The 15483-nt window shown below is 48.5% G+C and overlaps 1 protein-coding gene across 6 annotated transcripts in view; it reads left to right on the top strand.

Annotated features, from left to right (window-relative positions):
* Positions 1-15483, top strand: part of LOC133213615 (DNA-binding protein RFX2-like) — a 51214-nt gene that overhangs the window by 15235 nt on the left and 20496 nt on the right. For 2 of the 6 annotated variants that reach the window (XM_061355952.1, XM_061355954.1), the window contains exons 2-5: positions 10967-11079; positions 13378-13467; positions 14367-14446; positions 15072-15339. In XM_061355952.1, the coding sequence (XP_061211936.1) occupies positions 10975-11079; positions 13378-13467; positions 14367-14446; positions 15072-15339 (543 nt within the window). In that variant the 5' untranslated portion in view covers positions 10967-10974. Of the gene's footprint in view, positions 1-10966; positions 11080-12090; positions 12384-13377; positions 13468-14366; positions 14447-15071; positions 15340-15483 lie in introns of those variants that run through there. The other 4 variants (XM_061355955.1, XM_061355956.1, XM_061355953.1 and 1 more) reach the window with 3 other exon arrangements.

Genomic DNA, 15483 nt, shown 5'->3' with positions numbered 1-15483 from the left:
TTTGCTTATGATTAATTGCCTCAAATTTTAATGTAAAAAAATGCAAAGTAGAGAATTTAAATGAGTTTCCTACGTTCATGGAATTAGAAGAAAACATCTTTTTGGTGAGTTTCTCCTCTTTATCAAATCAGAAGACACTCACAAACCACACACGCCCTCTCCCAGCAGCTCATTTCCCAGCCTACCTTCCTCAGGCTCACACATACCACTAAGGAAAGCAAACCTGGTTTATGTAAGCCAAAACCTACTTTAAAGGGATCTAAATTGGGTCACGGAATGGTTTGGGTTGGAAGGGACCTTAAAGCTCATCCAATGCCACGGGCAGGGACCCCTTCCACTGGAGCAGCTTGCTCCAAGCCCCTCTGTCCAACCTGGCCTTGAGCACTGCCAGGGATGGGGCAGCCACAGCTTCTCTGGGCACCCTGTGCCAGCGCCTCAGCACCCTCACAGGGAAGAGCTTCTGCCTAAGAGCTCATCTCCATCTGCTGGGAAACCTCTAGGAATCTACACATAGGTGGTGGTGGTGGGGAAATAAAGTTGTGAGAGGACTTGCTCAGGGATTCGTGTTTGCAGGGAGCTGCTCTGGTGCCTTCCCGGGGCAGCAAACTGCAGACCCAGCATGGGGGTAGCGTGTGCGTGTGTTTGCCTAATGACCAGTTACAACCAAAAGAGGTTAACTCCTTAATAATGTTTGTAAAAACCAAACAAACCCAAGACGGTTCCTTTCCTGGGCATCTGCTTTGGAGCCCATCGAACTGCCCAGCCTGCTAATCCGTTTATTCTGAAAGAACAATTAAATAAAGCCCAAACAAAGCCCCGGAGCCCTCGGTCCGGTCCCGTGTCCCCCCCCGCGCAGTTACTATAGCAAAGAAATTATTTGTCAGTCCTCCCGGGCTGCTGAAAATACCCGCTGACATATTTAGTGAGCGCTCGCGGCGGGAAGGGCGGGCGGGGATGGGGATGGGGATGTTTGGTTTGGGAAGCGCTCCCCGCGTTGCCGAGCAACGCGCCCTGGACACGGGAGGGGACCGCGTCGCCCCTGGCAACCGCTGTTGCTCCCCAAACAGCGCTGGCTGCGCATCCTCCCCCTGTATCGGCGGCTTCCTCCGCCCGCGCCGCGCTTCCGAGGGGCTGGGGAGGGTCCCTGGATCCCCTCAAGGTAACGTCAGGATCAGGATTCAAGTCAGCTTCCCCCTCCGTGAGTTTATGGCTCAAAAGGGCTTAAATCTTCCCTCTCGGTTCCACAACCGCCGAGCACACTGAGCACAGCGCTGGAGGATGTTAAAGTGCAGCTTTGCCTTGCCCGCTCAGTGGATGGAGATCAAGCAGTTTGTGGGTGTCATCTGAACCCCTCCCTAGCCAGGCTGAGGACAGAAGGGGCAGTGGCCTGAGAGGCCTCTCAGACGAAGCCACCCCCCCTCTTTATGTCTCCAGGCCAAACCCACTGCCCACAGGAATTTATTGCCTGGATAAAAGGCATAATTCACTTCATTCTAGTTCAGTAACAGTCAATTCTCTTTCTTTGGGAGAGTGGGGGCTATCAGAGCAGTTGTTGCAAGCTCTTCTCCCGTTTGTCTAGAATACGGTCTGTCCTATCGCTGTCCTCACCTAAAATACAGCAGGGCTTTTCTCCAAGAGCAGAATATTCAAATACCTATTCCCAAACTGTGTTTCTAGGGCATCTGAAGCAGCCTTCTCATTTCTTTGCCTTTCCAGGAAGAATTGTGTGTTTCTAGATAGTTTGCGTTTTCTGTCTGGGGTCGTGTTAATGCTGGAGTCTGCAGTACCCATCACTAAGAGCTGTATGAACCCTGAGTTCCTACAGGGAAATACCCAGCACCTTGCTCCTCTTCTCTGTACACTCTTACCAGTGCACTGGAAAGCAATTGCTCCTGTCCCATTGCTCATGCAGATGTTTGAGAGAGATGAAGAAGCTTGCCCTTAGTCCATCTTCTTCCTCCTCGTGCCAGCCCAGGTACTACCTGCCTCTCAAAGGGGAACGGTGACCACTTCTTGTTTCTCTCCTTGCTCCTTTCAGGCTTCTCAAACTCCCAAGCACAAACCCACAGCATCACCAATGCCCGTGACCACTTGCTCATCCCCTTGAGCCGTATTTCAGTCCATGAGCAGCCTCCAGAGCCCTCAAGCTCAGGCTGTAAAATCCAAGACAAAGTTGTCTCTCCTCTGAATGGCCACAGTTGATGTTTGTGGCTTGTTCTGCTTAACCTTGTTAAGCCCCACGCTGCTTGTGAATGGTGCTGTGTAAATAAATAACAACATACAGGGCTGTGTTGGCAGCGGTTGCTTCTGTGTTTGTTGATCACTGGAGAGGCATGATGGAAACAGCCACATCTAAATGAAATCCTGCAGCAAATCTCCTACTTCACACTTACAGTGGCATATTCCACAGTTCTCTGCCATAGGACAAGCTAGAAAAGCTGGTATTGCAAAACCACAGTCGAGTACCAAGGTTTGCAGTTTCTGGTCCCAAAATGAACTGGTCCCAGTTCACTAAGTGTGTAGGGTGGGAATTAGCCGTACTCAGGTACCTGGGATCATCCTGAGAGCACACAGAAGCAGGGCTACAGACCACAGGGCTCAAATAACCAGACGTTCTGATTTGGGTGACTAAGATTCGGCTTGGACAGGAACCTTTGGAATGCTTTTGTGCCAGATTTTCACTTGATGTGCTGTTATTTCCCCTGGTGAATCACAGCCTGGGAAACCCCTGCAGTGCACCTATTAAACATGTGAGAAAATGATTAATTTGAGCCCAGAAGTTGGGCTTGGTTTTGCCAGGTAGCACCAAGGCTTATGTAGAGCTGGTATCTGAAGGGCCTTGGTATGGAGTACAGTGTGGTGTGTGACTTGTAATTCCTCCTTCCAGAAGCTTCCTTACTGCTCACCAGATATCAAGGGGTTGTTTCTTGGGTACCATTATTTGCCATCATTGTAGCAAACCCTTCCTGAAGGCAAAACTGAGCTAGTGAAGAGGAAGGAAACAACTCCTCCATCCCTGGCAGTGCTCAAGGCCAGGTTGGACACAGGGGCTTGGAGCAAGCTGCTCCAGTGGAAGCTGTCCCTGCCCATGGCAGGGGTTGGAACTGGGTGAGCTCTAAGGTCCCTTCCAACCCAACCCAGGCTGGGATTCTGAGTTTCAAGCACTCACTGGACTTTGAGGACAAACAGGGACTCCCAGGTGGTTCTGTTGGGAGCCTGAGGGTGAAATGCAGAGGCAGTGAATAGGCTGCAGGCTGGCCCCTGTGTTTCTGAGCACCAGAAGGGATGCATTCAGATCTGAAGGAATCAAGTCCTGGCTTTGACACTTGGAGAGTATTCCTCTTATTAACCCAGAAAGCAAACAGGACAGGGTTTTGTGGGGGGGGAGGTTCACAGCATTACATTGCCCATGTTCAGGTCTGAGACCCATGCACGTGGGATTTGTGCACAAAACATTAAACCATCACAGTGTCTGCTCTTGAGTCTCAGCTGGCTCTTAAGGAAACTCCACATCACACAGCCAGCACAGACACATTCCTCCCTCTCTTCTGCCTCTCTGGAAGTTACTTTTAAAGCCACAGCAAAGATGAGTGAGTTGCTGTTACACAACAGTTCCATGTGTGTGTGTGTGTGTGTGTGTGTATCTGTATTCCTTGACTTGAGTCCATGACATCTAATTAAAGACCGAGTGTATATTTGTATTTTGGTGTATTATTAACTCGCTAATAAAAGCTGTTTCCAAACTTGTATTTTTCCATGAGGACCAGGTTGCTGAAAACAGAAAACCAAGCAGCTAACAGAGCCCCTAAGCAGGTCTGCACTGCTTGCTGCCCTTGAGATGTGTGCTTTGGGTTTATCTGTGTTTCCAGGGAACTGGAGCTCTTGGACAAGCAGCCTTTGCTTCTGGTTTAAATTCATTTAACCCCATCAGTGGAAGGGTCTGGTGCCTTCTCTGTTCATAACATTTCATAGCAATATAACAAGCAGCCTCTCCAAAATCAGGTTCTTACCAGGTTCCTTGTCCTGTTTGTTTCCCCCTTCCGTCCCCTTCACTTCCTGCCACTTACTAAAAGGCTAAAGTTTGTGACATGAGGTTCAGGATGCCCTTCCGATGATCACCCTTCAAGTGCCAGCCCCTGCTCATCTGACAGGGCTTGCTTTCGGCTGCAATGGCCATAAGGGCACCTTCCCCCTGCCCAGAGCCCAAACCTCTCCCCTCTCCTCTGCAGGAAGGGGATGCTGGTTTAGGTTGTGAAAGGTGGAAGCTGCTGCAGCCCTTGGGATGCAGATTGTACCCGAGTGCTTGTGTCTGCTGCTGGGGATGCCCAGCACTATCCTCGGTGTTGCTGCAGGCATTCTGGGCTGTCCTTGGTGTGTGATGAGGGGTTTGGATGGAGGTCAAGGTTTTGATGAGCTGAGATTTGTCCTGTCTTAGCCTGCTCCAGCATTTCCTGGCTCCCTCTGAAAGCCAGAACAGCAGGTTCTTCTTCCAAGGCTTTTAGAGCCACTTTAAACCCAGGAAACACTGCAGCTCTCCTAGGTCCAGCTGGGATTGTGGCTGTGCCAATTGTAGAACATTCTGGACAAGGATTAAGTTCAGGTGCTAAATAACCAGACTTCCAGATGCACCCATCGCTAACAGGGCATCCCCTTTATGGTCTGAAGGAAGAGGGATCTCCTAAACATGGGTGATAGAGAGAACATGATAGAGCAGGTTCTCTTTGGTTCTGCCACCCAAAAGTGAAGAGTTTCATGGATGGGTGAGCTGGGATCATGTTCCAGGGGAGCGCCTGGTGTTTCTTCTAGATGTCAGGCTTTGGAGACACACGCAGCAGGGAATAAAGGATATATGTGAACACAGAGGCAAGCTGGGGCTGATACCGGTGTTTGTCTCACTTCTGCTCTGAGGCGGTGTGGTTCACTTGGTCTCATTTTCATTCACATCCAATAGATTTCATAGAATGATAGACTGATGGAATGGTTGGGGTTGAAGAGACCTTAAAGCTCATCCAGTTCCAACCCCATGTCACAGGCAGGGACACCTTCCACTAGAGCAGGTTGTGTTTCCTTTTCCAAGGTATTAAACAGTTCCTTTCTATGCCCCAGTTAAAACACAGCCGAAGCCTTTTCAGGGCAAATTCCTAAACAGAAACTAAGGCAAAAATGTTGAACGAACTGGAAAATAGTGAAGTTTTTCTTTAGTAAAAAAATAGGGCATAGAGGGTGGTGGATAAACTGATGGATAGTGTGCATCTGCTGGAAAAGAAGGTCAAAATCTGCTCTTCCCAGCATTCCTTTTCTTATTATCAGTCATTTCTGAGAGCACTGAGGATTCTCAGGAGTGAATCTATGCAATGTCAAACCCCTCATTCCTCTTTTAGAGCCCATATAAGAATGTGATGCTCAAATAGCATTTTTATTCCTTCTGAATTCCCTTATTCCTTTTCTGGTTTTCCTATTTATGCAAGCTCCAGGCCAACTAAACCTGAATAAAAGTGCCAGAAACCAAAGAACCCTTTTAAAATGTAAAAAACCCTTCTTTTGAAGCATGCAAAAAACTCACAAAACCAAGCAAAAAGAAAGCAAGCAAACCCCTGGCTTTGGATTTTGATCCCAGCAGTGTTCTGGATGAGAAGTAACCGTTAGGGGGGTTGAAATTCAACTACAGCATCCCCAGTATTTGCAGTAAAATACCAGATATCAGGAGGTTTCTATAAAGGGATGGCTGTATGCTGAACTTGCAGATGGAAACGGGACCATATGTGATTCCCTGGTTATTTCACCCCCTGCTCAGCCCAAGAGCCATTTGACAGGAAGAATCCATGGAGCCCAAACTGTGCACAGCTGAGCGCCTGGTGCTGGGGCTCCTACATGGCATTAGCTCCTGCTAATATTAAAGATGTCCAAAGGTTACCTCCTGCATTGATTCAGGGTAAAGCTTCCTATAAAATGCCATTAGCAATAACATTCAGCTCTTGAGGTTTCCTGCAGTCCTGGTGCATCCACCCTTTTTAGTCCTGTGTCTGCATGGAATGAAGCTTCTGTCTGTCCCCATGACAGATTTATCTTGGATTAGTTCTATGGGATGCGGCTGATGCGTACAGGTGATGATTAAAAGTTCAGGATACCTCCTTTTAGCAGGAGAGCTAATGCACTTGGCATGTGCTTCCTGTTTGAACAAAACCATCAGAAATAAAACAAGCAAGTGGAATTAGAGCAAGTTCACCTGGAAAAAGACACTTTTCCCACCTTTTTATAGAAAAATAATAAAGTAGAATAATTGATAGTTCTTGAACGAGAAACTCATCAAAGATGTTTTCCTTTCCCTCACTTATGTTCCAGTATTACATAGCAGCCTCCCAGTATCTGAAGAGAAGGCTGCAGGGAGACCTCAGAGCAGCCTGAGGTCGTGTAGCCCTGAAGGGGCTACAAGAAACATGGAGAGGGGCTTTGGACAAGGATGACCAAGTAAGCTTTGAAAAGCAAATTAAATACAATACTTTATGATACTTGTCTTCGAATAAGTCTTCAAATACTTGTCTTCAACTAAGCAAGTGATTCACTGGAACAGTAACACTGTTGGTGCTTTGAAAGCAGCACTAGTATGGATGTATGATCAGTCTGGATGCTGGTGTAGGCTAGCTCATGCATTTTACATTTCTGCCTTCAGAAAAGAAAGAGATATAAATACGAGGCCTAAATACCCCATGAGAGCCAAGACTGTGCCAGTCCCACCCCTGCTTTCTGTGAGGCTGCTCCTCAAATAGAAAAGTGAGGCAGGGGAGGATTATATTCACTTCAATTGGTGACATCTTCCAGTATGAAACCTCCAAGGAGCTGGGCTGCAGTTCCAACAGGAGCAACCGTGGGCCTGAGGAAGTCAAGGATGTATATCCTCTTTTATTTGAAGGCTCAGGGCTGCCTGGGATGCTGCTGGTCCTTATATGTCCCATGGAGCATGGACCAGAGCACCAAAGGAAAGCAGCCCAGATTCCTCGCTGGGGCAGGCTCCTGCTCTGGCTCTGCTCAGCAGCAGGTACTGGATGCTTGGGGTGTTGGCATTTAGCTCTGAAATGGTTTTGTTTGCGTGCTCAGGAGCTCATAGTTTATATGAAACCATTCCTTGGAAAAACACTTGCAGTTCCTCATCTCCTGGCAGCACAGCCCCAGCACCCTTCCAGCTCCTTCCTTTCCTGCGCTCTTTTGGGGACCTTGGAACCGCTGCAGAGGATGCTGCTGCTTTCCCTTTTCAGCACTTGGAAGCTGTGGGCTGTTCTCCTGCTGCCCCCTCTTTCCCTCCTCATTCTGGCTGCAAATTTGAGCATGGAGCATGTTTTGCTCCTCTTATCTCTGCTTTCCCAGCCTTTGGCAGCTGGTTTAGGCAAGAGAGATTAACAAAAGCAAGGCCATTTACATGAAGGCAATGTGGCTTATGAATGGAAGGGTGAGAAGTGGAGTTTTTATCACCCCTCAAGGCTAGTGATAGTACTACTTGTCTTTCTCAAATGCATTCAGACTTTGAGGCCAGTGCTCAAGAAATCCCTTACCTGGGGGAGTGTCTGGCTTTTTTAGGAGTGGGAAACTTGAAGCCTGGGGAAGGGGAAGCATCTGTTCAAGGTCATGGAGCAAATGGGTGGCAGCACCAGAAATAGCACCCAGAAATTCTTAGTTGTTTTCTGTCTTTTCTTTCCTGTTTGCTTGGATACCGAGATAGCTGTGAGTAAACAGGAGCTTTGTTATCTGCATGGTTCATTCAGGGATGATGCAACCTGGAATCCAGATTTCTGCAATGCCTTCCGCAGGCCTGATGCTGCCCCTGACACCACCAACCCTGTTGAGCAACCAGAGTTTTAAACTTGTCTCTACCTGTATTACTGATGTCTTGAGCAAGGCGCTTTTCACAGCAATTTCATTCCTGATGCATGGTCAGGTCCCATCTGCTCTTTTCCCTGGCATAACAACTGACTTGTCTCTTTGCTCTCTTAGCCCTGCAAGGAGCCCTGGATGGGGATGCTGGTCCTCTCTGTGACCCACCAGCAGCTCTGCTGACTACTAATAAGCTTCTCAGTTCGTGCCAGCTCCCCAGTGCAGAGGCTGCCAAGATGCCAGGCTTTCACCCGCTGCCAAACGCCACGAGACACTTTCTAATAGCTTCTGCTGGTCAATCGTGCTGTGAGAGAGCTACAGCATCCTTCCCCAGGCACCAGAGGAAGCAAGCATGGCTGGGATGAACCTCTCTCTCTTATACCAAATCTAAGAGGAAGGCAGCAAATCTGAGATATTTGGGAAACAGGAGGGCTCGCTTTTGAGCCAAGTAAGGAATCATGGAATGGTTTGGGTTGAAGGAACCTTAAAGCTCACCCAGTTCCAATCCCCTGCCACGGGCAGGGACCCCTTCCACTGGAGCAGCTTGCTCCAAGCCCCTGTGTCCAGCCTGGCCTTGAGCACTGCCAGGGATGGGGCAGCCACAGCTTCTCTGGGCACCCTGTGCCAGCGCCTCAGCACCCTCACAGGGAAGAGCTTCTGCCTAAGAGCTCAGCTCAGTCTCCCCTCGGGCAGGTTCAAGCCATTCCCCTTGGCCTGTCCCTACAGGCCCTTGTCCCAAGCCCCTCTCCAGGTTTCCTGCAGCCCCTTTAGGCACTGGAGCTGCTCTAAGGTCTCCCCTTCAGGAGCCTTCTCTTCTCCAGGCTGCCCCAGCCCAGCTCTCTCAGCCTGGCTCCAGAGCAGAGCTGCTCCAGCCCTCGCAGCATCTTCTCTGATTCATCTGCATCTCTGTTAGAAGAGGATGATCAGAAACACTGTAAAACTTCCTTCCCTGTGGGAGGTGATAAATGAGATGGAAGCAGAGAAGCGGGTCCTTTCATGGGCATTTGCTTTAGGGATGTGGCAGAACTGCCAAAGAGCTGCTCAAGCAGACAGCCGAGCTCCAGCAGCCGATGTCCATAAAGGAGCCACAAGGGTGTTCCTTACACCACACACACAGCACCCAAGAAGACTTCGGATGCCACATTCCCTCTCCTGGAAAGCTGATGCTTTATCCATCCTCTGGATCCCTGCCTCTCGTGCCTGCTCGCTCAGGAGCTGTGCTCCTGGGACATCAGCAAAGCTCTGGAGCACCTTGCAGTGGTTTCTCAGAGCATAGGAATTCTGTTTCTGTTGTCAGCTTTTCATCACTGCGGATTAACATTAGCAGTGTGTGTCTCTCCAGTCCTCAGGAAGCACAGGATGGCTTTAATGGGAAATGAATTATTCTTTATCCAGGATGCTGCACTGATAAACAAGATCATAAGAAGTCTTGTGCCTTGGTGGCCCCGGTGCTTCTGTGTCTCTCTATCTTGTCTGGAAGGACCAGATTTCCTCAGTCCCTGTGTCTGGCTTGGTTGTCATCGGTAGCAGAGCCTGTGTTTTGTAGCAAAACTGAGAAGTACATTGATGATTTATTTTGGCAGCAGACAGTTCAGCTTCCACCCTGCCCCTCTTTGGGTCACCGAGGGAAACCAGAAGGTGAAATACATCAGCAGGGAGGAGCAGGTGGTAATTTGGAGCCAGCATCTCTTCTGAGCATCCTTTTCGCGTTAGAAGTACACTTGAGAAGAGAGCTTGCTGTAGACTTGAAATGCCAAGATCTGACCCCCCCAGACCCATTCTCAAACAGATCATTAAAATATATTGGGCAATTCACCTCTCTTCTCTAACCTCTCCATGCTAGAGTCTTCCACTTGCAAAACCCTCAAAAGCTGTGAACCAGAGCCCTTTACCTCCCCGTTGCATTGCCTTTTGCCACAAAGAGCTATCAGATGATAGGCCAGAATCCCTCTCATTTTCCCTTTTTGCCTCTTAACATGCACAAAGTCGAGGAAGAAGTTTAAATGTTGACGCAGAAAGGAAACAAAATGGAAAAGGTTTCCTGCTGTTATTTGGAGGCTCCGTTATGCTCAGCAGTGAGGCTGAGAGAGGAGAGGTGCTGCTGCTCCAAATCGGGATGCTTCTGAAGGGTTTGGTTTTCAAGTGGCAGCAAGAAAGCTCCTAAAATAGATTTTTAAACAGGACCTTTCACAAGAAACTGAGAAATAAAAGGTCCCCCCCTTCATATTACATCAAAACCCCCCATATGACACTATTTGCACTTGAGAAGCAGCAGATTTGGTGTCCCTTGGGTGGCGATGGACACAGGGAGCCAGGGCAGTGCCATGTTGGAGCAAGGAGCCCCAAGGGATAAAAAACCCTGCCCTCCTGCCATCTCTCCATCCCCAGGATGTGGCCCTTGGGATGCTTCCCAAGGTGGCTGAGCAGTGCTGGACCGAATGGGGGGACGCGGGTAACTTGAAGATGCTGAGGGCATCACCTCCATAGGGTTGCAATGTGGGAGCAGGACTGGAGGATGATGGTGTCAGTGTTTGGGGACCTGAGTGAGGCTGATGGGGTTCTGGGGCAATGGGTGGGAGCGGGGAGGTGTTTCTTTGTGGGGGTGATTTGGGGGTGTTAAAAAGATGCTCTTCATGTTTGATTATCGGTTATTATAACCCAAACTGGCCACCCTACTTTTCTGACAGCATTAGCTAAGCTCCAGGCACATATTTATCCAGGGTTTTTTCTTTGCAGTAGTTAAAGATGATAAGGAATGAAAGTGATTTTAGAAGCGTGCTTTTACTCTTCCAGATCTGGAGCTGTCCTCACTGTGACACACTAATTTTCCAGCGCTACTTTTTGGTTATATTTAGAAATGCATTTTCTGTTCCTTCCCTCTCCTTTTCGGTGGAACAATTGTGCAACTTTCTTTTTTTCTTAATAGAATCCTCTATTAAAATTAGCTCCAAGACTAAAAAGAGGCCTCTGTGTAGGAAGGTAGCACCTTCCTTCCTAGCACTTCCCTTGCACCTTCCAGTGGGATTTTGTGCCGTTGGGCCGCGGGTTCTTGGGGTGTAGCTGTGCTTTCCCTGCCTGACCTCCCCTCCGCTCTCCCCAGCAGTGAGCATGCAGAGTTCAGAGGGCGGATCAGACTCAGCAGCTTCTGTGGCACTTCACACCTCAGCGTCAGCCCAAGCTCCGGTGGTGCAGCTGGTGCCATCATCTCAGCAGGTAATGGATGCACAGCAGGGAATAGGGTTTCCATGTAGGAGAGACTGGGTTTGCTGGCAGATGTATTTTAATCCAGGGGGTTTATATGGGGAGGGGCCAGGTTGGATGGGGCTTGGAGCAACCGGGTCCAGTGGAAGGTGTCCTTGCTGTAGTAAGGATGCCACTCTGGGATTTTAGGTTTGTTCATCAGCAACTTGAAGTAGTGGAGAGAACCTATTGCTGGACTTTTAAAAGCCACAGAGATTTCCTATGTTAGCCCTACAAATGTGCAAGCTATAAACCATGGGATTTAGATCTTGACTACCTGAGGAAGCCACTTCATGCAGTCTGGTGTTTGCTTTAGTGTAAGATCCTGTTGTTATATGGTGTGTCAATAAAAGCAGGAGAAAACAAAACAGTCCTTAAAGGCATCTCTGCCAATGAGGTACTGAACTCAACAAAGAGGTGAGGGAAGTGCTAAGGCAGGGAGAGGTGGAGAAGCCACATGCTGGTCTTTTCATTTGGTAGGTGGGGAGGAGATGTCCATGATTCTGATACATTAATATGATGCACTTGGGAGGTCTCCTGATGGGAGAGAAATGATAGCTTCAGCTGATGAATGAATCTGCCTAGTTGGAAATGGGAAGGGTTAAGTAAAACTGGTTCCTTTTTGTGCCTTTTGGGGAACTATCGCAAGAAGTTGTTGTCGCAGGAAGCTGGAGGGATAAGAGGATGGGTGGGTGTAACTTAGCTACACCCTTCCCAGCTCCCAAGTGAACAGAAGCAGCTGCCATTGGATGCTGATGGAAAGGAATAATTAGAAGTTATGAATTGGTAGGAGCATCTCCCCAGCAGACCCAGACATTCATCTCACTGCCCAGCTCGCTGTCACCTCTCAAACTTCCCATCTTGGATTGCTCTGGGCAATTTCTTGTTCCTGTTGGAATGATGAGGATACCACTGAGCAGTAGTGTATTTTAGGCATTGTCAGTCATTTGACTGTGACAACTTGTTAAAGAAGTTTAGAAACCCCCTTGGTTTTGGATTATGAAATTACCCATCCAGCCTGTGCCGGTGCTGTCGTCGTGACACGGAGTATGGAGTGGAACTCCATGGATTAAGGAAGACCCAGAGGATCATGGAAGATTGCTGAAGAGGAGAAGCATCCAGCCCCTTCCCTTCTCACCAGCAGGACAAAGAAAACACTAGGGATGAGCTGCTGGCAGCGTGACTGGTGTGAGGCTGAAGCCTTTGGTGTTGTTGATCACTGGGCTACCTTTCAGTGTGAGCAAAGGCTGTATGAACAGGACGGCCTCATCTTACAGGTTGGGGATGAATAATTCCAGCCAGAGGGCTAAAAATCAGAAGCTTATGTGCATAAGGTAGCCAGTAGTGGTCAGGGTCTCTTTAGGATTCATGTGGGATTCTTTGGCAGCTTTTAGTTCTGTTGGCCCAATCTGCTGGGTATTTTTAAAGCCTCAGCCCACAGAAGATGACTGTCTCCTTGGGGAAGGTCCTCACTGGTTTAAAAGACCATAATGATACTTGGCTTTGGGCCTCACTGAATCATTTCTCTCCATTCCCCACATCCCCATGCTTGTTTTGTTGGATCTGCAAGGTGCTGAGCACTCTATGAGGTGTGTGTCCAACCTCAAACTGAATGCCAGCACAGAGAGCAGGAGGATGATGGAAATGACAGTGCAGAGGTAGAGGACAGTGGCCACCACAAGGGAAGGCAAAGCAGTTTTGTGCCCGTCATGGCACTGAAGATGGAGATGCTTCATGGGAGCTTTGGTGCTGGTAGAAACTGGAAGGGCTGTGCTTGGAGAATGGGATTTCTTGTTGCAGGAGGCAGAGGGTGGTTTGGAATAGAATCATAGAATAGTTAGGTTTGGAAAGGACCTTAAGATCATCCAGTTCCAACTGGATATACTTGATATATACTAGATATATACTAGAATAGCATCCCTAAGAGAAGAAACTTTGTGATAGGAGGAAGATGTGAATGTGTGAGGAGTGGTTCTTGTTTAGCTGTGACTGAAGCTCATGTTGAGGTGGTGTTACTTCCTTGTGTGGAGACAAGATGATCCATGTCAGAAAATGTGGATCCAGCTTTTCCCAAGCTTGGGGTATGGGGTCGAGGGGGGTGTCTGGTGCACATTGCATTGGAAGGATGGGAACCGCAGGGATGCTAAGAAAGAGAGACTAGTGCTACTGAAGTAGGAGTCAAGCTTTCCTTGAGAGTTTGAAAGGGAATACCTAACTTACCTGTGTTACACACCGAGAGTAAGTGGCTGTTGCTGTATCTTCTTCTTTCAGAGGGTTTTGGTCCAAGCCACGGGCTCTGCTCCCAAAGGAGCGCAGATGCAGCAAATCTCTGTTCCCAGAGTTCAGCAGGCTGCACAACAGGTAATAATACATCTGGGGTGAGACACCCCTGTGTCACCCACACGACATCTAAACATTGCCAGATAGCTGCTTAGGAAAATCCATGCTCTTGATGAGAGAGCCCTGGAGATCACTATGAGAGCAGCTTTCACCATCTCCCTTCTTTAAAGTTTAGAAAGAACCTTCAGCATCCCAGCTGTCTTCTCTATATCTGAAGATTTGATGGATGCTTTTCATTGCCGTTTAAAAGCAGTCCTCCTCTGTAAAGACTTTTTTAGAGGCAGTGTTTGGGATTCTTTTTTAATGCCACAAATAAATGCCCTGTCTGCGTGTGGCTGCCTAGCAAGGTGAGGTGACAGAGCCACACAAGTGTTCTTATTTATCTGAACTCTGCCTTTTGCAGTCCTTGTTTCCTAAGAAACCAGGCCCATGTGATGCTGCTTCATGTGAGCAGTGAGTCTGACTCTCTTGACTTTAGCCTTTAGCAAGTCTTTGGTTGCTCAGTTTCAGCAAAGGAAACCCCAACTTGACTGAGGACAACTGTGTCCCTCCAGATGGACACTGCAACCTCTTCTGTGAAGGAAAGGCTGCAGCATGATCTCACCCTTATTAGTCAGCAAAGAACCAGCCCTGAGACGTGTGTGCAGAGGAAACCCTGCTCCATTGTTTCCACTGCTCATGGAGCAAGGACTTATTTATTCATTTTAATTTGACCTTTAAAAATAAATATGTCCTTTGGGATTCCTAAGGGGGTGTGTATGTGTTTTTGGTTTGGTTTTCCTTCTCTTTAAAAAAAAACACCTAAATGTCAAGGTAAAGTTGATAAGTTTCAATGTTGAGAGTTGTTTAAGGCTGTGATACGCAATTTCTCCTGCTGTTCCCAGGCAATCCCTAACTCAAGTTTCTGATGCTTGTTTCAGGTGCAAGCCGTGCAGCATGTATATCCATCCCAGGTCCAGTATGTGGAAGGAGGAGAAGTTGTTTATACCAATGGAACCATGTAAGAGTCCCTTGTTGGCAGTAGCAGAGCCCTGTTCCCCTCAAAGCTGGGTTGAGCCCTTTGGTCCTCTCAGTCTCTTTCCACCCTGGCACTGCTGGCATGGTAAAAGGAGGAAGAGGAGGGACAGTTGTTTCTCGTGCCATGTTACATGCATAGGGGTAGTTTCAGCCAGACTCCAGCCTTGGAAGAGGTGTTCTCATCGAATTCCAGGGAATCTTGCCACATTGAAGTGTCAGGCATTTTCCTCTGCCCAGCCCATTGTGTGGTGATATGGGGTGGCTCTAGGAACCAGGGCAGAACTGCTATGGAAAGAAGGGGGGTTTATAAGGTTTCTTCTTCCTCCTACTGTCCCTGGGGATGCTCTCAGCCTTCCTCACTGAAGTTACCTACACTGGCTGCAGAGCTACTCCTGGGGTCTGCTCTCACTGTTGCCATGGGCCTTTGCTCCAGGGCAGTCAGAGGTCTGGTCACCATTGCCAGGACTGACTCCTCCAGCACAGGTTTCAGATTCAATGGAGCAAATCCATCCTTTCTCCAAAGGTGTTCCTGATTTCAGAAGCTGCTGTCCATGAGGTTAGATCGAGGAGCTCCTCTCCACCTCCTGACCCTATTGTTCCTTTGACAGACGAGCTGCCTACTCCTACAACACGGAAGCTCAGATTTACGCCCCCAGCAGCGCAGCATCCTACTTCGAACCGCAGGGAGGTGGAGCTCAGGTGACTACAGCGGCATCCTCCTCTCCTACAGCCATTCCCTCTCACAACATGGTGGGCATCACCATGGACATTGGGGGAAGTCAGATCCTCTCCGGCTCGGGAGCCTATCTCATTCATGGGGGGATGGAAAACACTAGACATTCTCTGTCACATACTTCACGCTCCTCTCCAGCAACGGTATGTAGCCCTGCAGATATTGCAGCTCAGGGGCCAGGAATTAGTCCAAGGGAAGTGAAAAGCCTTCAGAGAATAAAACTTCCACTTGGTAGTTAGCACTGTGTATATGTCTGTGTAACATGCCATGCAAATGCAAGGGGGAGA

Source organism: Neopsephotus bourkii, unplaced genomic scaffold (assembly GCF_033783945.1).
Source record: "Neopsephotus bourkii isolate Nb327-2 ecotype Australia unplaced genomic scaffold, CSIRO-AGI_Nbou_v1 NB_838, whole genome shotgun sequence".
NCBI lineage: Eukaryota > Metazoa > Chordata > Aves > Psittaciformes > Psittacidae > Neopsephotus > Neopsephotus bourkii.
The sequence above is the reverse complement of the archived record's forward strand: the minus strand, read 5'-3'. Positions and strand labels throughout refer to the sequence as shown.